Raw genomic sequence first — 27480 nt, forward strand, 5'->3', positions numbered from 1 at the left:
AAGCAAATCAGTAAAGGGTGTGAGTCACGTGCGACACTTCTAGAAGAGGTGAATGTAAGTGAGTAGGTTGGGGGCTTTGTTGGGGAATCTCAGTATGGAAACATTACAGGCAGTATGGGACTCAGATCCTTTTTTAGTTTTCTCCAGTAAACTTAGGCTGGTACATTTCTTGTCTTTAGTAATGAAGGTGATGCCATCAAAGTTTTTGTGCGAATCCGTCCACCTACAGAAGGTTCTGGATCAGCTGATGGAGAGCAAAACTTATGTTTGTCTGTGCTCTCCTCTACCACTCTCCGGCTGCACTCCAACCCTGAGCCCAAGACCTTCACATTTGATCATGTTGCAGACATGCACACCACTCAGGTAATGATAATTTGGGAAACTTCACTTTCCTTTTGGATAAGATCCTATGATTTGTGAGGATTTCATTTCTGGTCTCTTTAGTTTGATAGATCTCAGATAAGGAAGCTCAAACATTAAATATTTTAGATGTAATCGATTTTAAAATATTTTAAATTTAATTTTATTAGGGTTTTTTTCCTTCATCGAACTTTGTACCAGAATGATCAGCCTGCTTTACTTTTCTCTCACCATCCAGTGATGGGGGTTAGTGGAGGTGTATTTTTCAGAGCCACTTGGGTGATTGATAATAAGTATGGTTCAGCTTCCTAGTTTAGGGAGAGTATCTTAGTTGTGGCCGCTGTAACAGAAATCTCAAAAACAGGGGGGCTTAAACAGCAAACATTTATTTCTCACTGTTCTGGGGATGGGAATTCTAAGATCCAGGCCAGGAGATCTAGTGTCTGGTAAGGACCTGCTTGCTGGCTTTTAGACAGCTGCCTTTTCACTGTGGAGAGAGAGAAAAAGCAATTCTCTTGTGTCTCTTCTTAGAAGGGTACTACTCGCCTCACTAGTGCTCCACCCTCATGGTCTGATTACCTCCCCAAAGCCCCAAGTCCAAATACCATAGCGCTGGGGATTAGGGTTTCAACACAGGAACTTTGGGGAAGACACGTTCAGTCCATAGCAGAGAGTAACAGGTTTAAGATTACTATGATGTCAGTAACTGGTTTTCTAATTCAGGACAGTTTAGTTAAGATCTAGTCAGCAGCATCCATTAGAACTTTCTGTAATGAGGGAAATGTTCTATATCTGCACTGTCCATTACAGTAGCCCCTAGCCATATGTGGCTATTTAAGTTTGAATGTATTAAGATTGAATAAAATTTAAAATTTAGGGGGCGCCTGGTGGCTCAGTGGCTTAGGCATCTAGCTCTTTTTTTTTTTTTTTTTTTTTCAACGTTTATTTATTTTTGGGACAGGGAGAGACAGAGCATGAATGGGGGAGGGGCAGAGAGAGGGAGACACAGAATCGGAAACAGGCTCCAGGCTCTGAGCCATCAGCCCAGAGCCCGACACGGGGCTCGAACTCACGGACCGCGAGATCGTGACCTGGCTGAAGTCGGACGCTTAACCGACTGCGCCACCCAGGCGCCCCTAGGCATCTAGCTCTTGATTTGGGTTCAGGTCATGATCTCACAGTTGGTGAGTTCGAGACCTTCATGGGGCTCCATACTGACAGTGCAGAACCTGCTTGGGATTCTCTCTCTCTCCTTCTCTCTCTCTCTCAAAATAAATAAATAAACTTAAAAAAATAAAAAATTTTGAAAAATTTATTTTCTCAGATATGCTAGTGCATGTGGCTGTTGAGCACTTGAAATGTGGCTAGTGCGTCTAAGGACTTGACTTTTAAGTTTTATTTAATTTTAATTAATTTTAATTTAATAGCCACATATGGCTAATGACTAGTGTATTAGACATCACAGATCTTGATTATTCCTTTATACACATGGATGTTTTTAGTGAGACATTTGGATCCTTGGATTTTTTTTCATCTAGGACATGGCTGGTCAATGGAAATATAAAGTTATCCACCTATATAATTTTAAATTTTCTAGTAGTCATGTTGAAAAAAAGTAAAAAAACAGGCAGACTCACTCCTCCTTCCTTCCTTTCTTCCTCCCTCTCTCCCTTCCTCTCTCCCTCCTTCCTTCCTTCCTTTTGGAGGGACTGGGGGAGAGAGAGAATCTTAAGCAGGCTCTGTGCCCAGCATGGAGCCTGATGCAGGGCTCGATCTCACAACTGTGGGATCATGACCTGAGCTGAAATTAGGAGTTGGATGCTTAACTGGCTGAGCCGCCCAGGTGCCCCAGACTTAATTTTAATCCTATATTTTATTTAACCCAGTATATCCAAAATATCTTTTCAACATGTTATCAATATAAAGCAAATTATTAATGAGGTATTTTCCGTTCTTTTTATTCATGCTCAGTCTTCTAAACCTGGTGTATATTTTATACTTATAATAAATCTCAAGTTGGAGTAGCCATGTTTCAGGTGCTTAATAGTTACATGTGGCTCATGGCTACTGTATTAGTGCAGGTTTAAGAATTCTTGCACTGTTGATAAGATTGAATCTACTTATGTGTGTAAAAATGAAAGCAAAAAATAAGGTATTGATTATTTAGTACAAACTTGTGGGAAAAGCACTGAAGAACACATAGGGCCATGTATCAGATGCTAATACCCATATGATATTTGTACGTAATGTGCCAACAAAATTCTGTATGGATTCTAGATGTTAGTTTTATTATTATTTTATTTTATTTTATTTTATTTTTTTAATTTTTTTTTTAATGTTTTTATTTATTTTTGAGACAGAGAGAGACAGAGCATGAGCGGGGAAAGGGCAGAGAGAGAGGGAGACACAGAATCTGAAGCAGGCTCCAGGCTCTGAGCTGTCAGCACAGAGCCCGACGCGGGGCTCGAACTCACAGACTGTGAGATCGTGACCTGAGCCGAAGTCGGACGCTTAACCGACTGAGCCACCCAGGCGCCCCTAGATGTTAGTTTTAAATCTAGCATTGTATAGGGGGTTAGTAGACATAATTATGTTTAATGTTTCATCATCTTAGATGTTTTAGCTTTTTTTTCAATACTGGATACAATTTTTATTTTATCACAAGTGTTGTAGAGTCCAAGCACACTGTTTTTATTGTTATATTTTAGAATGTAATTTAGGAATGTGGTTCATTTTTATGAAATGTTAACATATTTGGTGCTTACATTTGTAGGAATCCGTGTTCTCGACTGTGGCCAAGGGCATTGTGGAGTCTTGCATGAGCGGGTATAATGGCACCATCTTTGCATAGTAAGTTGCCGACTCTGTCCTTACACAAGGGTGCAGTAGTGAGCGCTTCTGTTCATTTCTTATGGCCACACCGTGAATTACCACAAACTTAGTGGCTTGAAACAACACAAATGTATTGTCTTTCAGTCCTGTAAGTCCAAGTCTGACATGAGTCTTGCTGTCTCACTAAAATAAATAAGCTAAAATAAATAAGTGTCCAGGGCTGTGTTCCTTTCTGGAGGCTCTAGGGAGAATTCCATTCATTTCCTTGCCTCTTCCAGCTTTTAGAGGCCACTCATATTACTTGGCTCCAGGCCCCTTTATTTTCAAAGCCAGCAACATGCAACCTTCCAACTCTGCTTCCTTAGTCACATGTCCCTCTGATTACAGCTGGGACAGGTTCTCTAATTCATGTGATTAGATTGGACTCACCTGGATAATGAGGGTGGCGGGGATTAAACGCTACCTTGTGGAGAAAAGAGTATTTATATTATTTGAAATTCTTTTCTGAGGAAGATTTGTCTCTTCTCCCCCATTTTTTAAATTATACTTTGGGTTATAATCCAATACCTTATTTATTTATTTATTTTTTTAATTTTTTTTTTTTTCAATGTTTATTTATTTTTGGGACAGAGAGAGACAGAGCATGAACAGGGGAGGGTCAGAGAGAGAGGGAGACACAGAATCGGAAACAGGCTCCAGGCTCTGAGCCATCAACCCAGAGCCTGACGCGGGGCTCGAACTCACGGACCGCGAGATCGTGACCTGGCTGAAGTCGGACGCTTAACCGACTGCGCCACCCAGGCGCCCCTCCAATACCTTATTTTTATCTTGTTGCTCATATTGTCCTAGATTGGCCATTGGGAGATGTTTGAGGCTGGTTTCTGTGTCCTTTTGCTTGAGCACTTCCTTTATGACAACACAAGCTGTTCCTGGCTCATCTGTATTTTCCCTGTCCTAGGGCTAGAATCAGCCATTTCGACAAGGAGCCCTGGTTCCTTTTATTGGAGAATGGTATTCAGAAACCAGGATGTGGGCACTAGGTGTGTTTGTTGCTACTGGAGTGTCATTGCTTTTAGGCCTTCTCAGTAGACAGCTAGGTAATATATGTATACATACTTAGTCGTGTATGTGGACATACCTGTAATTGTATCTGTATGTATCCATTTGCATATATATATATATATATATATATATATATATATATATATTAAGTTAAACATGAGTTCATGCTTATGTCTCTGACTCTAATCCAGGAGGTTAGAATCCATATGGGTTCATTCTAACCTTCCTTCTTTGTTTATCTGTAACTTCCCTTGCTGGCATTGAGAAACCTGGCTGCCACTTTCTATCATCCCTTTACTGATTCGTTCAGCCCCAGTATACATGTAAAGTACTTTCAGAATTGTTATCCTGTATCCCTGTGAGAAACAGATTTACACAGTACAATGTTTATGTACAGTTCATTTTCTTTTTAAAAAAAAAATTTTTTTTTTAGGTTTATTTATTTTGAGAGACAGCAGAGGAGGGGCAGAGAGAGAGAGGGAGAGAGAGAATCCCAGGCAGGCTCCGTGCTGTCAGTGCGGAGCCTGACGTGGGGCTCGAACTCACGAACTACGAGATCATGATCTGAGCCAAAACCACGAGTCGGATGCTTAACCGACTGAGCCACTCAGGCACCCCTCTTTTTTTTTTTTAAAGCCTTAATAATTTCCGGTCAAAACCTCCTTTTCTAAAGTTACTTAGGTCAGCTCCTTTGCTGCCCACTGACTTTGGTGTAATGTCACACACTTGTGATGTAGTTATGTGCATTCCATTCTGGGACTGCTGACATCCTAGTTAATGTGTTTTCCTTGTTTTTTAGTTTGCATGCTTTAAAGTTCACCCTTTGTGATACACAGCTGTATCGTGTTTTGATAAATGTAGAGAGCCATGTATTTACTACCCCGGCACTGAAAATGACTGTTTCTGGGATGTCTGGGTGGCTCAGTCGGTTAAGTGTCCGACTTCAGCTCATGTCATGATCTCGTGGTGATCTCACAGTTCATGGGTTCAAGCCTCGCGTCAGCCTCTGTACTGACAGCTCAGAGGTTGCAGCCTGCTTCAGATTCTGTGTTTCCCTCTCTCTCTGCCCCTCCCCTGCTCACTCTCTGTCTGTCTCTCTCTCAAAAATAAACAAACATAAAAAAATTAAAAAAAAATTTTTTTAAACATTTATTCATTTTTGAGAGACAGAGAGTAACAAAGCATGAGTGGGGAAGGGACAGAGAGAGAGAGGGAGAGAGAGGGAGATACAGAATCCGAAGCAGGCTCCAGGCTCTGAGCTGTCATCACAGAGCTTGATGTGGGGATTGAACCCATGGACTGCAAGATCATGACCTGAGCTGAAGTCGGATGCCCAACTGACTGAGCCACCCAGGTGCCCCCCCCCCCAATTTTTTTTGAAAAGGACCGTTTCTTCACCTTAAAAGTTTCCCCTGTTTGTCCCCCTTGTAGTCAGCCACTCCCCCTTCCCTCAACCCCTGACATCCAGGGTACACTAATACATTTTCTGTTCCTATAGTTCTGCCTTTTCCAGAGTGTCATATGAATGGAACCACACAATATGTAGCCTTTTGGATCTGGCTTCTTTTATTAAAAATGCCTATAGGATTTGCCTGTGTTGTTGGAGGCATAAATAACTTTTTTTTCTTTCTCAGCAGTTTTTTTTACTGTATGGATTTATCATCATTTGTTTATCCATTTCCCCGTGAAAGGATATCTTAGTTGCTTCCAGTTTTTAGTGATTATGAATATATTGCTACAAACGTTTGAATGTTGGTTTTTGTGTGAACATAAGTTTTCAAATCATTTGAGTAAATACCTAGGCATGCAATTGCTGGGTCATATGGCAAGTCTATGATTAACCTTATGAGAAACTTGCCAAATTGTTTTCTATATGTATATTTAAAGTGAGTCATGATCCTCAACTTTCTAAAATTTGTAAGCCTTAAAATATTGCTATAGATTTAATGTGGAATGTGAGATGGAGTCCAGAAGGCATTGTGACCTTGGCATTTGTACAAAGTGAATTTTAGTATCATTTCAGATTTATAGGATATATAGATTAATGGGCATATATTTGTAGTGTATTATTATTATTTTTTTTAGCAGTAGACTTTCAAATTGTATTTAGAACTAGAGCTTTTTAATAGAATGTAGTGAATTATTTGATACATTTGAGGGGTGGCTGGATGGCTCGGTTGAGGGGGGCGGCTGGATGGCTCGGTTGAGCGTCCAACTTTAGCTCAGGTCATGGTCTCGCGGTTTGTGGGTTCGAGCCCCATGTCGGGCGCTGTGCTGACAGCTGAGAGCCTGGAGCCTACTTCGGATTCTGCGTCTCCCTTTCTTTCTGCCCCTGCCCCACCCACACTCTTTCTCAAAAATAAATAAACATTAAAAAATTTTTTTAAATATATTTGGGCAGCTAATGCTTTTTGTGCATGTGCCCTTGGTTTATAATTGTCTCAAAACACAAGAAAATAAAAAACACACTAAGAAGTATGAACTTTAGGCTCATATGCACATATATACTAACTTGAAAGTTTGCCTTTGCTTTTCATGCTTTTCAGCTGTGTTCAGGAGAGCTGAGTGTTTTCTCTTGAGCAGTAAGGCAGAGGCCTATTTTCTCATTTGTCTTAAGAGAAGAAAGATTTTTTTTCCCCCACAGAGTATTTTGAGTGGTAAAGTTAAAAAATGAATTGGAAATAGAGCCACAATTGCCAGAGACTGTGTTATCTTTAGAACTGTTATCTTTAAATACCTTACAGTTATACTAATTATGTTTAATTTGTGGCATATTCATTAATAATTTAACCAAAATTTCTTTTAGTAGAATAAGGTAGAAATGAGAAACACTTGGACAGAAATGAGGGAAAGTTGGATGCTTAACTGACTGAGCCACCCAGGTGCCCCCTGTTTTTTCTTTTTTTTAATCTTTTGGGGATATTTAACCAAAAAGTCAATTCAGACTTTTTCTTTAATATTTGGGCTGTGAATCCAAACTAAAGACATTTGACATACTGATCGACATCTATCTTTAACATAAACGGTTTTAGTTTTTGTTACTCTTGTTTCTTGGGGTAACGGAGGAGACATGACGCTACGCACAAAAATCAGGCTTGTACCATAAGGGTTTTTGAAATTGCTTTGTTTTTAAATGAAGACATTTAAGTATCTTTAAAGGCATAATTTAGGAAAGGAATTGCTAAATTGTTAGAACAGAAAAAGTTGAAGACAAAATTCCAGTTGGTTCTGGTTAAATAAATGATACATTCATGGAATACAATGTAGGTATTAAAAATAATGAAGTAGATCTCTATTTACTACATAGAAAAATATCTGAAATAAAATTAAAGGACAAAACAGATCACAGAGCAGTATTTCAGTTTTGTAAATAAAAAGTAAATGAGGGGCACCTAGGTGGCTCAGTCTGTTAAGTGTCTGACTCTTAACTTTGGCTCAGCTCATGATCCCAGGGTCATGGGTTTGAGCCCTGTGTCGGGCACCTTGCTGAGCGTGGAGCCTGCTTAAGATTCTCTTTCTCTCTCCCTCTGCCCCTGTCCCCAGCTCCTGCATTCTAGCTCCCTTAAAAAAAAAAAAAAAAAATTAAACAAAAACTCTAATGGCTATGTTTGTATAATCCTGAAGAATTACCAGAAAATTAACAGTGTAGCTCTTGGTGGTAGAATAGGAGAGAAAAAAAATGAATCATTCACTTTTTACCTAATATAATTTTTTTAAAAAGTAAGCTCAGCACCTAATGTGGGGCTTAAACTTAACTACCCTGAGATCAAGAGTTGCATGCTCTACTGACTGAGCCAGCCAAGCGTCTCTACCTAATATAATTTAAAAAAAGAAGGAAAATAAGATCTTTGTGGGGAAAATTTTTTTAATGTTTATTTATTTATTTTGAGAGAGAGAGAGAGAGAGAGCACGCGCGCACACGCATGGGAGAGGGGCAGAGAAGGAGAATCGCAAGCAGTCTTCACAATGTCAGGGCAGAGCCCCATGTGGAGCTGTATCCTGCAAACCATGAGATCATGACCTGAGCCGAAATCAAGAGTCAGGCGCTCAATCAACTGAGCCACCCAGTCACCCGATGTTTGTGGAGAAAATTTATCCATTAGTAGACCTTATTAAAGTAGGAGGGTAGTCTTTTAAGTTTTGTGTGTAAAAATAACATATAAAACATTTGTTTTTACAGTGGACAGACTGGCTCAGGGAAAACATTTACGATGATGGGTAAGTGAATTAAAATTTATTATTTGCTGGCTTAATCTACTCTGCAATGACAGCACCTAGGCACCAAGTACATTTTGGGGGAAGTCATACTTTCTATATACTATGTTGACCTCATAAAATTAGAGATGTTTCCCAGGCTTATGTCAAATTGGGAGTTCCATGATAACAAAGTCCATGTTTGCAGCTGTGTTCCGTCTGTGCTTAGCACAGTTTTTGAATTGGGTTTAATGACTTTTTATATACTTGTAAATCTGTAAAATTACCACCCAGACCAAGACTCCTAATCAGTAACTACTTTACCCCCTTCCCCTGAAGTATCTATAACTCTGACTTCTATCATCATTAGTTTTGCTTGTTTTTAAACATCTACAGATGAGAGTACTGTATGCACTCTTTCGTGTCTGGCTTCTTCCTCTCAGCATTAAGTTTCTAAGAGTCGCTCATGTTGTTGCATGTAGTGCTAGTTTGTTCCATTGCTGTATCCCGTTCCTGTATAATGTGTTATTGTATGAATATGCCACATTTTCCATTTTACTGTTGATAGACATTTGGATTGTCTCCAGTTTTAGACCATATGAATAATGCTGCTATGCCACTTTATCTTGTATGTGTCTTTTCAAGTTCATTTCTGTTGTGTACATCTCTAGGAGTGGAATTGCTGGATCATAGTTATGTGTGTATCAGCTTTAGTATTTATATGGCCCTGATAGATATGGAAATTCTAGGGCCTCCACGTCCTTGTCTATACTTGGTATTGTCAGGTTTTAAAGTTTTAGCCTTTCTGGAGTATGTGTAGTATTATCTCATTGTGTTTTTGTTTACAATTCCCTGATGTCTGTTGACAGCTGAGCATCTTTCATATGTTTATTGAACATTTGAATATCCTTTCTGTAAAATGCCCATTCAAGCTTTTTTTCCCATTTAAAAAATTGGCTTATCTCTTTCCTACTCATTTGTGGGGATTTTTGTAAAATAGGTTAGCCCTTTGTGTACAACATAACAGATTTTTCTTTAGTTTTTTCATTTGTCTTTTGATTTAAGGTTTTTCCCTCTGCCAAAGTTTTAAATTTTTTTTTGGTGGTTGAATTTCGGTGGTTGTTGTTTTTTAATGGTTTCTGAATTGTGAGTTATAGTAAGAAAGAGAATTACGGAGTGAAATGAGAAGGAACCACAGACTCTCTGGGAGAAGAATCTTACAGGCTGTAGGCTCTGAGTTGGGAACTTGCTCAAGAGTGTTCAAACATCAAGAAGACCCATGGGCTAGAGGGCAGTTTTCCAGACCAAGGGGTTGTAGGGAGGGACGTTGGAGTTATACTCTGAGGCCAGCTCATGTGGGACCTGGCTGGGATTTTGTATTTTGTGAGTGCGATGTGAAGTCATTGGAGGTTTTTTGTTTTGTTTTGTTTTGTTTTTTAAAGAACTACATGATATGATACATAATTAAAAGGGTTACTCAGGCAGCTGAATGGAATAGTCTGGGAGGGGGTGAGTAGAAGCAGGATGAGGAGCTAAGGCATAGATGAGGCAGGAGATGATGAAGGTAACCATAAAGAATATGTTGAATATCTTTGTATATTATTTAACAGGAAAATGTTATGAAATTATCTGCATACTCATATTCTTTGTCCTCTTTGTTTATTTACTTTACGCAGTTCTGAGATTTATTTATTTATTTATTTATTTATTTTATTTATTTTTTTTTTTTTTAATTTTTTTTTTTTTCAACGTTTATTTATTTTTGGGACAGAGAGAGACAGAGCATGAACGGGGGAGGGGCAGAGAGAGAGGGAGACACAGAATCGGAAACAGGCTCCAGGCTCTGAGCCATCAGCCCAGAGCCTGACGCGGGGCTCAAACTCACAGACCGCGAGATCGTGACCTGGCTGAAGTTGGACGCTTAACCAACTGCGCCACCCAGGCGCCCCTATTTATTTATTTATTTATTTATTTTAGGTACAGTTTACAAGGGTCATTTATAATATTCCAGGTGTAGCCAGCATTAGTGGCTATTGAGGGCCCTTCCTTCAGTCCCGTTGATGGGCAAGGTCTGTTTTTTGTCTCAGACTAAAACTTGTTCAGGGGCACAAATAGGAAACTGATTGTACAATGTCATCTTATTTCTGAATAAATTTCCTTTCAATATTGCCATTTTGAAGGACTCTTGTTATAAAGATAATGAATATATGTATATGTTTTTATACATTTTTCTTCAGGACCATCTGAATCTGATCATTTTTCTCATAACCTGAGAGGAGTAATCCCACGAAGTTTTGAATATTTGTTTTCCTTGATTGATCGTGAAAAAGAGAAGGTAAAACTTGCTATGAAAATAAAGTGGTTCTATGAAATACCTAGTTTTGAGCAGTTAGCTGCTAGTAATTAGCTCATAAAACATGGAGGGTCCTAAGTGGTACTCTGCAATGTGGATAGCCTGGTATGGCATGAAAAAAAAAAAAAAAAACAACCTCTCAGTTCTTAAGAAAAAATGAAGGATTCTGAGTTATTAATTTTCTAAAAATTTTTAGTTTCTAAAATTTTTATCATCCATAAACTCAGATTAAAAGATAAAAGAATGTGTGCTTCTTAGGCTCTCAGATTTTACAAGAAAGAAAGTGTAAAGAGAATTTTAACTAAGGAAAACATTCATTAAGCCCCATCACCTACTGCTCATAGGCTCACACTTGACTGCAGGTGTCCCTAGTTCCTCAGGATGTCCAGGAGTGCTGGAACCATCCTTGCCTCCTTTGCAGCACCTTCTACCACCTGAGGATAATTTGATGGTTTCATATGCAGTGTGACCCCATCACCCTGGTGATGTGGGCTTCTCTGTTCCATTGACTCCCAAGTTGGGCCTTTCTCATGATTGTGCTTCTTTAACTTGGTAGATTCCAGGCTTAAGAGCCATTAGTGTTGCATGTTCCAGTCTGTGTGTACCAAGGAGACTGACACATAACACTGACTTATTATTACTACCCTGTGCAGAAACTGTTCCTAACAATTGCAGTTAGACACGCACCTTGGGTGCCAGTGATGTAGGTTTAGCGCCATGTGTTTCTGTGGTTAAAAATCCTATAGAGAGGCTTTTGAGACAAATTATTTTCAGTCTTTAAAGAACATAACACTTGCTTCAGGGAAAACTTAATGAGCAAGTCCATTATGTGACAGATAATGGAATCGTTCTTCTCATCACAAGGAAAAAAATATGTAAATGTGTATGGTGATGGATGTTAACCAGACTTACTGTGGTGATTATTTCTCAATATATATAAATATTGAATCATTATGTTATACACCTGAAACTAATATGATGGTGTATGTCAGTTTCACCTCAGTTTAAGAAGGTGGAATTGCCCATCTGAACCGCCTAAGTCCCATCTCTTTGTCTTGCTTATGAGTCACCTCTGGAGACCTAGGCCTCCTGGGATCACAGTTTGATGCTGCCTTAAGATGTAATGATGTGTCAAAACTAGTTATCTGGACTTTTACTTGGCTTTTAGGGATCTTGTATCGTGTAAAGGACAACATGGTAGGAAATGCACGCCTTGTGAAGCAAGTGAAAGGGTAGCACTCATGAGAGGGATGACTCATGCTAAGAACGTATCTCAGTGAGGCTTCTCTTTCCAGGCTGGAGCTGGAAAGAGTTTCCTTTGCAAGTGTTCCTTCATTGAGATCTACAACGAGCAGATCTATGACCTACTGGACTCTGCATCAGCCGGACTGTACTTAAGGGAGCATATCAAGAAGGGAGTCTTCGTTGTTGGTGCAGTGGAACAGGTGGTGACCTCAGCGGCTGAAGCCTATCAGGTACGCTCCCTTCAGCAGCTTGATCCTTAGGCAATGTAACGTGTTGTGAAAGCACCTTGATCTCAAAAAAAAAGCAAGAATTGAGCTACTAAAAATAATTTTGTAAAGGCATGACACAGAAGGTTCATGAGGAGAAAAAAGAATATGACTGTTTTATATAGCTCTCCCCCGTAGTTAAAATAGAACTTTGAGCCTCTTGGTTTTGCATTATTTAGGTGCCGTTCATTCCGGTCAGGTGCCCTGTAGGCCACCGGGGGACGTTGTTAACGTCTGTATCTCTTTAGTGATTCTTCCTGGAAGCTGTGCTTTTGAGGAGCTTCTGGGATTGCTACTTTTTAAACCAGCTGGCTGTTCTCTTCCCTTTATTTTCTACCCTTGTTTACTTGTTAGGTGTCAAAAGCCAACCTCTTTTGAGCACTCGCCTCAGGACAAACAAACCTCTTGATGGGAATTTGCAAAACACTCGCATTTTTATGGGGTCTGACCTGGCCAGTTGATTTTAAACAAATTTTTATTGTGTAATATTTGATACATACAAAATACTGGCACATGCATATAAGTTACTAAGCTTAATGTCAAAATGAACTTGGAGGACCTTAGACCATCAAGACCCAGATATCACCAACACTATCCTGTCAACCTATATGCGTCTCCTGCCTCATGTACCTGGCTCCTCCCTAAACATGAGCACTATGCTGAATGTCATGATCGTTTCCTTGTACTTTTAAATCATAAATGTGTGTATTTCTGAAAAGGTTGGTTTTGCCTACTTTGGACTTTTAATAAATTGTGCATATTTAGCCTTCTGTAGCTTTTTAAAATCAATGATGTCTGTGAAATTTATCCACGTTGCATTTCACTTATTTTCACTGCTGTATATAATCCATTCTATGAATATCTGTGTGTGTATAAAAATCATAGTTCGGGGCACCTGAATGGCTCAGTTGGTTAAGTGCCCGGCTTCAGTTCAGGTCATGATCTTGTGGTTCTTGGGTTTGAGCCCCACGTTGGGCTCTGTGCTGACAGCTGGGAGCCTGGAGCCTGCTTCGGGTTCTGTGTCTCCCTCTCTCTCTGCCCCTTGCCTGCTCACACTGTCTTTCTCTGTCTCTCAAAAATGAATAAACGTTAAACAAAATTTAAAAAGTTATAGTTCAATAATCTTCCATCACGGGGCACCTGGGTGGCTCAGTCGATTGGGCGGCCGACTTCGGCTCCGGTCATGATCTCGCGGTCCGTGAGTTCGAGCCCCGCGTCGGGCTCTGTGCTGACAGCTCAGAGTCTGGAGCCTGTTTCAGATTCTGTGTCTCCCTCTCTTTGACCCTCCCCTGTTCATGCTCTGTCTCTCCCTGTCTCAAAAATAAATAAAACGTTAAAAAAGAAAAATTAAAAAAAAAAAAATCTTCCATCTTCAAGCAAGCCTCCTGATTTAAACTTTTTTTTTTTTTCCTTTAAGATTCTGTTTGTTTATTCATTACTTTTTGAGAGAGGGAGAGCATGTACAGCGGAAAAGAGGCAGAGGGAGGGGCAGATAGAGAATCTTAAGCAGGCTCTACACCCAGTGCAGAGCCTGACACGGGGCTCAATCTCACGACCCTGAGATCATGACTTGAGCCAAAATCAAGAGTCGGACATTTAACCGACGGAAGCCACCCAGGTGCCCCATGATTCAAACATTTTACACTGTGACTCTCATAGTAAGAAATAGGTTTTACATGTGACCCAGTGTGTGTGTGTTTATGTGTGTACATATATATATATATACCCCCCAAAATTTTGATTGTAATTACGTTGCAGTTATAGACCAGTTTGGAGGGATTGGCATCTTTACAATATTGAGTCCATACATGAACATGATATATCTCTTCATTTATTTAGGTCTTTAATGTCTTGCAATATAATATTTTTCACCTAAAAAATAATTATGTAAGCTAATTATTAACTTTTTTCCAATATACCTTATATTTTTTGTTGCTCTTATAGAAGGTAATCTGTTTTTTAAATTGCACTTTATAAGGCACCTGGGTGGCTCAGTCAGTTAAGCATTCGACTCTTGATCTCAGTTCAGATCTTGATCTCAGGATCGTGAGTTCAAGCCTTGCATTGGACTCCTTGCTGGGAGTAAAGCCTACTTTTAAAAAAAATTGCATTTTGCTTCATGTGTATAGAAATGCAGTTAATTTTTATAGAACGCTTTTATAATCCACCTTGCTGCCTTACAGAGATGAAGAGTGTGTGTTAAATTTGTTAGGTGCTTTTCCTGCTTCTATTGAGATGATCTTGTTAACATTTGCTAACATTTAACATGTTAACATGATAGAATATTGGATTACATTTGTTAGTATTTTATGTAGGATTTTCCCTCAGTGTTAAAGATTCAGACCAACCTGTGATTTTCCATTTTCCTAACTTTTTTTCGTTTGTTTTATTATCACCTTTGTCTTTTTTTGGAAGTTTGTATGATTGGAAAGACTTGTTCATAAAAATCATTTGTTTCCCAAAATCATCTGGGCCTTATGTTCTGAGAGAAGCTTTTTAGCTACCAATGAAAATTCTGTAATAGAGCTTTTCAGTTTTACCTCTTCTTGGGTCAGAAGTTCAGGGACGCTTTTTATTCCTAGAAAATTTCAGTCTCCTCTCAGTTTTTAAATATATTGACAAAAAGTTTTTCCAGTATTCTCATCTTTAAAATCTTTGCTGTAACTACAATTTTGTTTTCTTTTTTTAAAAGTTTTTTTTAAATGTTTATTTATTTATTTTGAGAGAGAGAAAGAGAGCACAAGCAGGGGAGGGGCAGAGAGGGAAAGAGAGAATCCCAAGCAGTCTCCACGCTCCCAGCCCAGAGCCTGATGCGGGGCTCAAACTCACAAACCATGACATCACGACCTGAGCGGAAACCAAGAGTTGGATGCATAACTGATTGAGCCACCCAGGTGCCCCCTATTTTGTTTTTTTTTTTTGCAGTTGATTTTGCTTATATGGCTTGCATTTTTTTCTTTCTCATCCTGCTTTTGTTCCAACTTCTTAAGCTGGATGCATAGCTTATCTGGCCTTTCTTTTGTGATGTAAGTATTTAATGCTCTAAGTTTACTTCTTATTGTTTAAATTTCACACAAGTTTTAATATCTTTTTTTTCTGAGAGAGAAAGCGCATGTGCATGCGATCTGGGGAGATGGATAGGGATAGGGGCAGAGAGAGAGAGAGAGAGAGAGAGAGAGAGAGAGAAAGAAAATCCCAAGCAGGCCCATGCCCAGCACGGAGCCAACATGGGGCTTGTTCTCACGAACTGTGAGATCACGACTTGAGCTGAAATCAAGAGTTGGATGCTTAACCGACTGAGCCACCCAGGTGCCCGTCAGATCACATTTCTCAGTGATTCATGGGTGAAAATGAAATTATAATGGAACAATTCTTAGATCCACAGGACAATTAAGATATTAAAATTTGGTACACCTGGGTGGTTCAGTTAAGCATCCCATTCTTTTTTTTTTAACATTTTCATAACATTTAATAGAAACTGTATACAATAATTTTTTTTATTGTATCTCACATAAGATAGCCACTACAGAAATTTACATAGGTTAGAAGCAAGATGGATGGTTAAGGAGGGCCCAGTCCTGTGGGGTATGCTCAGAGGTTATAGGTCAGAGTTCATTGCGGGAGAGAGGGAGGTTCAGATAACCCAGTCAGGTGAGAGGTGAAGAAAGGCTAAAACACGGGCCATTAGATAGAGATAATCAAACACTGGGTTTCATCAATATCCCAAGGGTACACATCTCCTACCCAAATACCTATGTGGATTTGTTCCAAGACTTGGGAATTCCCATTACATAGATGTCTCTCCCTTCAGACACAGTCCCAAATACTCTCTCAATCCCAGCAGCTCTGACAGGAATCACCTATCTCTCTTCCTTAAGCATCTGATTCTTGATTTTGGCTCATGTCATGATCTCACAGTTCATGGGATCAAGCCCCACGTTGGGCTCTGTGCTGACAGGGTGAGCCTGCTTGGAATGTGCTTTCTCTCCCTCTCTGTCAAAATAAATAAACTTAAAAGAAATGTGATTTGAGGGGCGCCTGGGTGGCGCAGTCGGTTAAGCGTCCGACCTCAGCCAGGTCACGATCTCGCGGTCCGTGAGTTCGAGCCCCGCGTCGGGCTCTGGGCTGATGGCTCAGAGCCTGGAGCCTGTTTCCGATTCTGTGTCTCCCTGTCTCTCTGCCCCTCCCCCGTTCATGCTCTGTCTCTCTCTGTCCCAAAAATAAATAAACGTTGAAAAAAAAAATTAAAAAAAAAAAAAAGAAATGTGATTTGAAATTCCAAATTTATGATAATTTAAAATTTATTTCTCATGTTAATTTTTTTTTTTTATAATTTTTTTTTTCAACGTTTATTTATTTTTGGGACAGAGAGAGACAGAGCATGAACGGGGGAGGGGCAGAGAGAGAGGGAGACACAGAATCGGAAACAGGCTCCAGGCTCTGAGCCATCAGCCCAGAGCCCGACGCGGGGCTCGAACTCACGGACCGCGAGATCGTGACCTGGCTGAGGTCGGACGCTTAACCGACTGCGCCACCCAGGCGCCCCAACTCTCTCATGTTAATTCTTAATTGCAATGTGATCAGAGAAGGTGGTCTTCTGTGATGCTTGGTCTTTGAGATTTATTGAGAAATGACTTATGAATTAATACAGTGGACAGTTTTATAAATGTATTCATGAGAAGAATATCCTTGAATACAAGGATTTATACTGTATTTTTACTCAGATTTTTTTCTGTATAATCTGTCAGTACTTGAAGGAGATGTATTAATCTCCAGCTAAGGTGTTGGTTGTAATGATTTCATCTTGATTGTTTTTATCTCATATATATATACATAAAGAGACTGTTTTATTAGATGCATATGTAAGCAGTAGAGTTAGTATAACTTCCTTTTATTTAAATCTACATTTTTTTGACCCTGTATCCCTATATTTTCATATTAACACTTTTTGCTTTAAAAATCTCTTTTGTCTGATATTCAGGTACCTCTCATTGTTTTGATTAGAATTTGCTTGGTATAGGGGCACCGGGGTGGCTCAGTTGGTTAAGTGGCCAACCTCAGCTCGGGTCATGATCTCACGGATCGTGGGTTTGAGCCCGTGTCGGGCTCTGTGCTGACAGCTCAGAGTCTGGAGCCTGCTTCAGATTCTGTGTCTCCCTCTCTTTGTCTCTCCCCTGCTTATGCTCTGTCTCTGTCTCTCAAAAGTGGAAAAACAATGAAAAAAAAAAAAAGAATTTGCCTGGTATATGTTTTGCCATCAATCTCTCTGTGTTAATGTTTTAGGTGTTTCTTGTAAACCACATACCTGTATTTTCCTTTTTAAAAAAAAAATCATTCTTTTTTTTCTTGATTATTTTAAGTTTATCCATTTATATATTTTTATTTTTAAAATGTTTTTATTTATTTTTGAGAGAGAGAAAGAGCAAGCAAGCGCGTGGGAGGGGCAGATAGGGAGGGAGACACAGAATCTGAAGCAGGCTCCAGGCTCTGAGCGGTCAGCACAGAGCCTGACATGGGGCTCGAACTCACTAACCATGAGGTCGTTGACCTGAGCCGAAGTCGGATGCTTAACCGACTGAGCCACCCAGGTGGCCCCCAGTTTATCCATTTACTTTTGAGAACATGCCCACAAGCAGGGGAGAGGCAAAGAGAGGGAGAGAGAATCCCAAGCAGGCTCTGCACTGTTAGCATCTAGCCCGATGTGGGGCTCGAACCCATGAACCACAAGATCCTGACCTGAGCGAAAACCAAGAATCAGATGCTGCAGTTTTGAAGAGCATTTTAGGTGCCCCCAGGTGCCCCCAAGACTGCAGTTTTGAAGAGCATTTTAGGTTCACAGCAAAAGTAAGGGGAAGGTAGAGTGATTTCCCATATACCCTTCTGTCCCCACAAATGCATAGTAACCTCCCCTATTATAAACATTCCTCACCAGAGTGGTACATTTTTTACATTTGATAAACCTATATCGACATGATCATCATCACCCAAAGCCTATGATTTACATTAGAGTTCACCCTTAGTATTGTACATTCTATGAGTTGCCTTTTTATTTTTGATCCATTATGTAGCACTCTTTGCTGAAAACAGTTTTTTTTCCCGTTGAATTGCCTTTGCACCTTTGATGAAAATCAGTGATTTATATGTGTATGGATTTATACCTGTGTTGTTTAACTGATTTAGGTATCTCTTCTTGCCAGTATAAAACTTTCTTGATTCTGGTAGCCTCTTATTGCTGAATAGTTAAGTCTTGAAATCAAGTAGAGTAAATCTTCCAGCTTTTTTTTTTTTTTAAACAATTATTTTGGTTATTCTTGGTCCTTTGCAATTTCATACCTATAGAATTGGCTTGTCAGTTTGTGCACAAAACGCTGCTAGGATTTTGAGTGGGATTGTGTTGGATCTGTTGATTACATTTGGGAGAAGTAACCTCTTGACACTGTTAAGTCTTCCAGTTCATGAACATTCACCAAGTAGTTTTTGGTTTTGTTTTTGATTTTTGTTTGTATTTGGTTTTTATATAAGGATTTATTTACTAAAAAAATTTTTTTTTAATTTAATCTCCACACCCAATGTGTGGCTTGAACTCATGACCCGAAGATCAAAACCTGCACGCTCTTCTGACTAAACCAGCCAGTTGCCCGTTATATGAGGATTTAAAGAAACACAGTTGCGTTTGCTTTTTCTCCATATGTTGCACAAATGATAGTATATTGTGCTGCCTTTGTACCTTGCTTGTTTAAGACAATAGTATTTTAGAATTTGTCCCATGTTTGAGGGTCTGTGTCTCTCTCTTTCCAGCTGTATGAAGAATGTATTATGACTTACCTAATATTTAATATACAGTATTTAGTGTTATGAAAAATAAGCATAAAGTACTATCCAAAAAATGTAAAAGAAACCAATAGCTTCAATTTTATGCTTTGCCTGGTTAATAGGATTCTAATAGCTCCATTTATTGAGTGTATGTGCCAAGCACTGTGCTCACTTCTTTTGTGTCTGTTATTTCGTTTAAATTTTTTAATCTACGTTTTGATGTAAGATGCTAATTCGCCCATTTTATCCTATACATATTATTTCCATGCTACTCAAAAACGTAGCTCTCAGACTGTTAGCATTGCCTGGGTTGCTTGTTACAAATGCAGAATGTCAGGCCTTGCCTTCACACCTACTGATCAGAATGTGAATTTTATCAAGATCCCAAGGTGATTAGTGAGCACATTCATTTCCGTTGGTGATGTTCTGCCTTGTCGGGTAGGTGCCCATGTTCCCATTTTACAAATACAGGACTGAGCCTTGAAGAGGTTCAGCTGGCCCAGACCTTACACCTAGTAAATAGTGGAACCAGGGCTTGACTTCATGTTCATCTGATTCCAAAGCCTGCAGTTTGGACTTTCATGCATCCTCTTTGCCTTTAGGGATCAGGGAGGTCTTTATAGACCAAAAGAGCCGACAGAGGTCTTGAAGGTAATTTTGAGATTTATTTTGTTTAACTTTCTCATTATCTAGGCAAAAGGGTTGAGAGAGATTTTATGATTTGCTCATAAAATCAGCCTGCTGATTTCCTATTTGTTCTCTTTCCGTAACATGGAGAGGGAACCAGAAGGGGGAGAGTAACTTGAGTGTGATCCTCGATGGACCAATATTTCTTCTCGTTGTCCTTTACAAAATTTCATACTGAGGATAGTGGCTGTTGTGTCACTTGGAAGTTGTGACAATATATTTCCCTGTTGCCTAGGTGCTGTCTGGAGGGTGGAGAAACAGACGTGTGGCATCAACATCAATGAATAGAGAATCTTCTCGATCTCATGCAGTGTTTACAATTACAATAGAGTCAATGGAGAAAAGCAATGAGACTGTGAATATACGGACCTCTCTACTCAATCTGGTGGACTTAGCAGGATCTGAAAGGCAAAAAGACACCCATGCAGAAGGGATGAGGTTGAAGGTAAGAATGGAATTCTGGTCTTCAATTCAACTTGTGTGTGAATTAATTACTAAAAGTCAATACCCAGGTAAGTGTGTGAAGGTTACAAAGGAATGAGATATTGCTCTCATTCTAAAGGTGCAGAAATTTTTGTTGTGGTGTAGGGACGTTAAACATACGCAGGATAAGACAAGTCTGTAGCCAGAGCATCTGAATTCATACCAGAAGGGATGCTAGTACAAATATCAGCTGGGGTCAGAGGAAGAAGGGACTGGACCGCTTGAGGGAAGTATGGAAAAGAAGTAGTTCTTGAGTGGATTCTCCAAGGGGGCAGGATTTGGACTGGGAGAGAGGAACAGGGAATACATGCCCAGCTGGGGCACATCTCAAGGGTGATTGTGGATGCAGAGTGAGTATGGCATTCAGCACTTCAGCATGGATCAGTGAACGGGTTGGTTTTGAGGTACAAGCAGACCCAGGCCACTGAGGGCCAGGAGTGCCAGGCCAGGTTTGTGCTCAACTCTCCAAACGTTGGGGAACACTGAAAAGTTTTGAGCGATTTCAAAAGCCTGTTTATTTATTTATTTTTATTATTATTATTTAAAAAAAAATTTTTTTTAACATTTATTTATTTTTGAGACAGAGAGAGACAGAGCATGAACGGGGGAGGGTCAGAGAGAGAGGGAGACACAGAATCCGAAACAGGCTCCACGCTCTGAGCGGTCAGCACAGAGCCCGACTCGGGGCTTAAACTCACGGACCGCGAGATCATGACCTGAGCTGAAGTCAGACGCTTAACCGACTGAGCCACTCAGGCGCCCCTCAAAAGCCTGTTTAATAAAAGGTGCGCCATCTGGCTCACCACTGCCAGGTTCACACAGGGAGAGCCTAGAGAGCAAGGAGGGCAGCTGTGCTGGTTAATATTTCAGGGGGAGGGCAAGGACCTCGTCCTAGGCTAAGGGATTGGCAGTGGGACCTCAGGTTTTCTGAATGTGTGTTGCTGATGTGTATACATGTATTGTGATCTGCATTGTCAGTAAAACGTGTGAATACTATAGTTGAGTACTATGATGGCCAGTTGGAAATGGTGGAAGACAGTCTACTTTTTTTTTTTTAATTTTTATTTATTTTGAGAGAGAGCATGGATGCAAGAAAAAGAGAGAATCCTAAGCACGCTCCATGCTGTCAGTGTAGAGCCCTGTGTGGGGCTCGAACTCATGAACTACGAGATCATGACCTGAACCAAAATCAAGAGTTGGACACTTAACCAACTGAGCCACGAAGGTGCCCCAAGAGTCTATCTTTTGCATTGAAAGTAAAGATAGGAGTCTCCTGAACTGTCAGGCAGTTTCAGGAGATCTTAGGCTCATATTTCCATTGAGACATGAAGCAAAGAGAAAGCATATGTTTATAATAGGACATATGCTGGGCATGTTTCAAGTGTTTTGTGTATATTAACTCATTTAGCCTTCTCAGCATCTTTGGGAAGTAGTCCCTTCTGTTATCTGTTATCCCTTCTATTTTAGAGAAACGGAAGAGAAATTGTCCAGGGGCACACAGCTAGTAGTGGATCTGCAGAAGGACTCCAGCTCCACAGACAGTGCTGTCAGCACCTTTCTGATTTACTGACTGCTGAAACAGTGTGGCCTGTGAACTCAGCACATCTTGCTTGATAATTTGTACTCTTTCTCTCTTTTTTTCTGTACTCCCACCACTGCGGACCCAGTTATTGAAGTATACTAAATACAGTGAGAATCTAGTGTAACATATTTTTTTTTTCTCCCCAAACCACTTTTTTTTTTTTTTTTTCAACGTTTATTTATTTTTTTGGGGACAGAGAGAGACAGAGCATGAACGGGGGAGGGGCAGAGAGAGAGGGAGACACAGAATCGGAAACAGGCTCCAGGCTCTGAGCCATCAGCCCAGAGCCTGATGCGGGGGCTCGAACTCCCGGACCGCGAGATCGTGACCTGGCTGAAGTCGGACGCTTAACCAACTGCGCCACCCAGGCGCCCCAGCCAAACCACTTTTTAAAGAGGTTTAATACCTTACAGACTTAGGCTGAATATTCTCTTGGTATAAGTTTATCAGTGACTTTGTGGGACATGGAGTGGGCTATTACCACACCATTTTAATGTAGCAAACATTTTAAAATTCTATATTGGAAAATTTTTTTTAATGTTTATTATTTTTTTTTTAATTTTTTTTTTTTTAACATTTATTTATTCTTGAGACAGAGAGAGAGACAGAGCATGAACGGGGGAGGAGCAGAGAGAGAGGGAGACACAGAATCGGAAGCAGGCTCCAGGCTCTGAGCCATCAGCCCAGAGCCCGACGCGGGGCTCGAACTCACAGACCGAGAGATCGCGAGATCGTGACCTGAGCTGAAGTCGGAGGCTCAACCGACTGAGCCACCCAGGCGCCCCTTAATGTTTATTTTTGAGAGAGAGAGCACGCACATGCACCCACGTACGCACGCACGCGCGCGCGTGAGTGGGGGAGGGGCAGAGAGAGGGAGACACAGAATCCGAAGCAGGCTCCAGGCTCTGAGCTGTCAGCACACCGCCCCAAAGCGGGGCTCAAACTCACGAACTGCGAGATCATGACCTGAGCCGAAGCCAGACGCATAACCAACTGAGCCACCTAGGCACCCCTAAAATTTTATATTTTTGAAGTTAATTTAATAAGAGAGAGCATGCGCAAGCAAGGGAGGAAAAGAGAGAGAGGGAGATAGAGACTCCCAAGCAGGCTCTGTGCTTTCAGGACAGAGCCCAATGCAGGATTTGATCTCGTGAACCATGAGACCATGGCCTGAGCCAAAATCAAGAATTGGATGCTTAACCAACTGAGCCACCCAGGTGCCCCAGTAGCAAACATTTTAACACAAAAGAATTGAAAAATATGTCTATTAATACACTACTCCAACTTTTTGTTCTGTTCCTTCCAGATTTTCATCCCTACCTATAGGTCAAATTAAAACTTTACAATCATGAGGTGACATATTTTTTTTCCTTCACATAATTTCTGTATTTGTCTTTGAACACTAAAATTGCAATGTGTGTCAAATAGGAAAAAGGGGATAGTTGAGAACGTCTTTTTGCTGTAAAATCAGTTATCCTTAATATCATTGTCAACGACTTGACTTTCCATTCAAAATGCACTGCTAGCCATATTTTAATTCAAAATGCCAGTGCACCTAACTTTGTGTTCTTTTTCCCTTTAGGAGGCAGGTAACATAAACCGATCGTTGAGCTGCCTGGGCCAAGTGATCACTGCGCTTGTCGATGTGGGTAATGGAAAACAAAGGCATGTTTGCTACAGAGACTCCAAACTTACCTTTTTACTTCGGGTAAAGTAGATCATTGGCCTCCTGGACCCCTTTTCTGGTTACTCTTACTATGGTTGATAGGTAATCTCTCAGCCTTAGTGGTAAGAATATCCATTTTCTTTGCTTAAAAAAATCTGTGGTTTCTCTCCTGAAAATGTGTACCATTCATATCATTAAACAGGATTCCCTTGGAGGCAATGCCAGAACAGCCATAATTGCAAATGTTCATCCTGGATCCAGGTGTTTTGGGGAAACCCTGTCAACGCTTAATTTTGCTCAGAGAGCCAAGCTGATTAAAAATAAGGTAGGGGCACTCTGGAAAACAGTGTGGAGGTTCCTCAAAAAATTAAAAATAGACCTACCCTATGACCCAGCAGTAGCACTGCTAGGAATTTACCCAGGGATACAGGAGTACTGATGCATAGGGGCACTTGTACCCCAATGTTTGTAGCAGCACTTTCAACAATAGCCAAATTATGGAAAGAGCCTAAATGTCCATCAACTGATGAATGGATAAAGAAATTGTGGTTTATATACGCAATGGAGTACTACGTGGCAATGAGAAAGAATGAAATATGGCCCTTTGTAGCAACATGGTTGGAACTGGAGAGTGTTATGCTAAGTGAAATAAGCCATACAGAGAAAGACAGATACCATATGTTTTCACTCTTAGGTGGATCCTGAGAAACTTAACAGAAACCCATGGGGGAGGGGAAGGGAAAAGAAAAAAAAAAAAAAGGTTATAGTGGGAAAGAGCCAAAGCATAAGAGACTCTTAAAAACTGAGAACAAACTGAGGGTTGATGGGGGGTGGGAGGGAGGGGAGGGTGGGTGATGGGTATTGAAGAGGGCACCTTTTGGGATGAGCACTGGGTGTTGTATGGAAACCGATTTGACAATAAACTTCATATATTGGAAAAAAAAATAGTAAGGTAGGGGCACCTGGGTGGCTCAGTTGGTTGGGTGTCCAATTCTTGATTTCAGCTCAGGTCATGATCTCACGGTTTGTGAGGTTGAGATTCTTGGGATTCTCTCTCTCTCTCTCTCTCTCTCTCTCTCTCTCTCTCTCTCTCTCCCCCCCTCTGTTTCTGTTCCTCCCCTGCTCACTCTCTCTCTCTCTCTCTAAATAAATAACCATTAAGAAAATAAGGTAAAATACTGAGTACAATAAATTGGAAAAATACTTAAGCTTGTAGCATCTCACTTTTGTGATTGCCTTAATATTAACACTAGTTTCTATTTATTTCTCTGTGAAAGCTTATCTCTAAGCAAGACTTCTTTTTTTGTTTGTTTTAAAGTTGTATTTAAATTCTAGTTAGTGTATTTATACACTATGTAACTAAAATGTATATATTTTATAATATAAAATATACATTATATAGTATATATAGAGAGAGTGTAATATTGGTTTCAGGAGTACAATTTAGTGATTCATCACTTACATACAACACCCAGTGCTCATCACAATAAGTGCCCTCCTTAATACCCATCACCCATCTAGCCAACCCCCCACCCACTTCCCTCTATCAACCCTCCATTTGTTCTGTATAGTTAAGAGTCTCTTTAGTTTGCTTCCCCCCCTCTCTTTTTTTCTTTCCCCTAAGTTCATCTGTTTTTGTTTCTTAAATTCCACATATGAGTGAAATTGTATTGTATTTGTCTTTCTCTGACTTCTTTTACTTAGCATAATATGCTCTCGCTCCATCCACATTGCTGCAAATGGCAAGATTTCATTCTTTTTGATGGCTGAGTAATATTGCATTGTATATATACACCGCATCTTCTTTTTCCATTCATCAGTCAATGGACATTTGGGCTCTTTCCATAATTTGGCTATTGATTCTAAGCAAGATTTCTATTTCATCTTTCCTAGTCTTCTGTATTGCTCATGTAGTTTGAGATCTAGATTAGGTCTTATGGTTAGTATTAATTTACTTGTGTTTTCCTAAACAAAGGCAAAGTTTTTCCTTTGCAGTTGGGTTGGAGACTAAATTTATTTACCTAAACCAATGCAATCAGAGGTGTGTGTACGTGTGTGTGGTTTTGCTATGAAAATAGTTTGATGATATTGGCAAGCTTTGTCTTTTAAGTTGTCTATACCTGCAAGGATTCCCCATTTTTCTTGTATGTAAGAAGCTTCCTTGATATTTGTGTACACCAGTGGTCGGAAAAGTTTTTCTGTAAAGGTAAATATTTTAGACTTCTTTGGCTGGATGGTCCGTATCCCAGCTACTTAGCTCTGCCTTGTTAGTGAGAAAGCAGCCACAGGCAGTATGTAAACATAAGGGCATGGCTGTGATCCAGTGCAGCTTTACTTATAAAAACAGACAGCAGACTGTGTTTGGCCCATGAACAAGTAGTGCTTTGCCACCCTCTGGTGCAGTCTGTTAAAACACCAAGGATTCCCCACTCCTTCTGGAAACGTTAGAGATCCTTTGGTTCTAGACAAAAGAATCATAGTGTCATGAATTGGCAGATTAATTTCCTCTTTCTTTTAAAGGAGAAGTGGGTCATTTCTATCCCGCCAAATAGACTCTCTGATCATCTTACCATGTAAGAGTGAAAAGGTCCATGTTACCTCTTCTCCTGGGTAAACCAGAAGACTATAAATCTAGTTACTCGTTCATTTTCTTGGATTATGACCCTGTGTGGGGTATTTGTAATATGAGGAGGAAAAATCATTAGAGCTTCCTGACCCTATCTCTTTGAACTTAATAGAAGCTTTTAGAGAGGGGAGAACTGCAGGGATAATTAGGATTATGATGTCACTGATGTGACAGTGATGTCAGAATATACAGGAGTGCCTTATAATGAGGCTGGCCGTTAGCATCAGAAACAACTAGAAATGACTTCTGAATACATCAAACAATAAAACCAGGAGACTTATGCTAGTCATTATCAATGGTAAGTCCCCTTCTGCAGCCTCCCGGTGGAAAGTGGCTAGGATATCTGGGACTTGTTTAAGGATGTGCTATTTAGATCTTTCCCAATGGGCAAACCTGGCTTGAGACAAGAACACGGGGACCTTGGGACTGTCAGTTTTTTTCCCTCTCTAGGATATTGGGTATTTCACAACTGGGTCCCTTTGATCTGGTTGGTAGCCAACTGTTGGCTCTTACTATCACCCTGTGGGTTTTATGGGCCTTTTGAACCTCTTAGAAGATGTCTCAAAGAAGTAATTTCTTTAAGATAATTTCTCAAGAGACATTTCTTTAAAATAACATTTAGTGTGGTAGTAAAACAGAAATGGAGCTGTCCGACCAACTCCTCCCTCCAGGAGGGCTATTAGGAAATACAGGGTGGGTTCCTTTGGAGACAGTGGTTTCTGCCAGGCTGATGGAGCTCAAGCCACCTCTGCAGTTCATCACATCCTTACTGTGCGCCAGAACAGAGGGGAGGGGATAGTCTTTCCCGAGGGGAAGAGGAGTTTGCTACTTTCCATGGGGGTGGGATTGTCCCAGGAAGCAGGCAGTGTTAGGTAAACATACCCAGATCCCGGGGTCACCCAGCCCAAGAGGGTAGTATACCTAAGGGGGAGCATATGAGGGGGTGGTGAGGGGGAGAGCCCCAGCCCGAAGGTACAAGGCACAGGGAGAGGAAGCCTCCTCCCCCTGTGATCCTAGTGGCCTTGTGACTGTCGAAGCACAGTTTTGTTTGGTGTTTGTCACTCCAGATCCTACAAACAAACATGAACACAAGACTGGATGACGCAAAAGTATTCCTTTAACACTTTTTAAAAAAATTCTTGGACAGGCAGTAGTAAATGAAGACACCCAAGGAAATGTGAGCCAGCTCCAAGCTGAAGTGAAGAGGCTCAAAGAACAGCTGGCCCAGCTTACTTCAGGGCAGTTACTACCAGAGAGCTTTCTGACCAAAGGTAAGATGAACACAGTGTCCTTTATCCCGGGGAAGACCGT

The 27480-nt window shown here is 40.4% G+C and overlaps 1 protein-coding gene across 5 annotated transcripts in view; it reads left to right on the forward strand.

The window, feature by feature from the left end:
• The window catches only part of KIF15 (kinesin family member 15), a 79945-nt gene that overhangs the window by 9044 nt on the left and 43421 nt on the right, over positions 1-27480 (forward strand). For all 5 annotated transcript variants that reach the window (XR_006715796.1, XM_045492580.1, XM_045492578.1 and 2 more), the window contains exons 3-11: positions 180-363; positions 3134-3210; positions 8435-8472; positions 10686-10783; positions 12097-12276; positions 20048-20257; positions 23460-23585; positions 23746-23868; positions 27317-27440. Coding sequence is in view for 4 of the 5 variants with exons in the window: in XM_045492580.1 (XP_045348536.1) it covers positions 180-363; positions 3134-3210; positions 8435-8472; positions 10686-10783; positions 12097-12276; positions 20048-20257; positions 23460-23585; positions 23746-23868; positions 27317-27440 (1160 nt within the window). In the remaining variant the exon portion in view is untranslated. The remainder of the gene's footprint in view (positions 1-179; positions 364-3133; positions 3211-8434; positions 8473-10685; positions 10784-12096; positions 12277-20047; positions 20258-23459; positions 23586-23745; positions 23869-27316; positions 27441-27480) is intronic.

This window comes from Leopardus geoffroyi, chromosome A2 (assembly GCF_018350155.1).
Source record: "Leopardus geoffroyi isolate Oge1 chromosome A2, O.geoffroyi_Oge1_pat1.0, whole genome shotgun sequence".
Classification (NCBI taxonomy): domain Eukaryota; kingdom Metazoa; phylum Chordata; class Mammalia; order Carnivora; family Felidae; genus Leopardus; species Leopardus geoffroyi.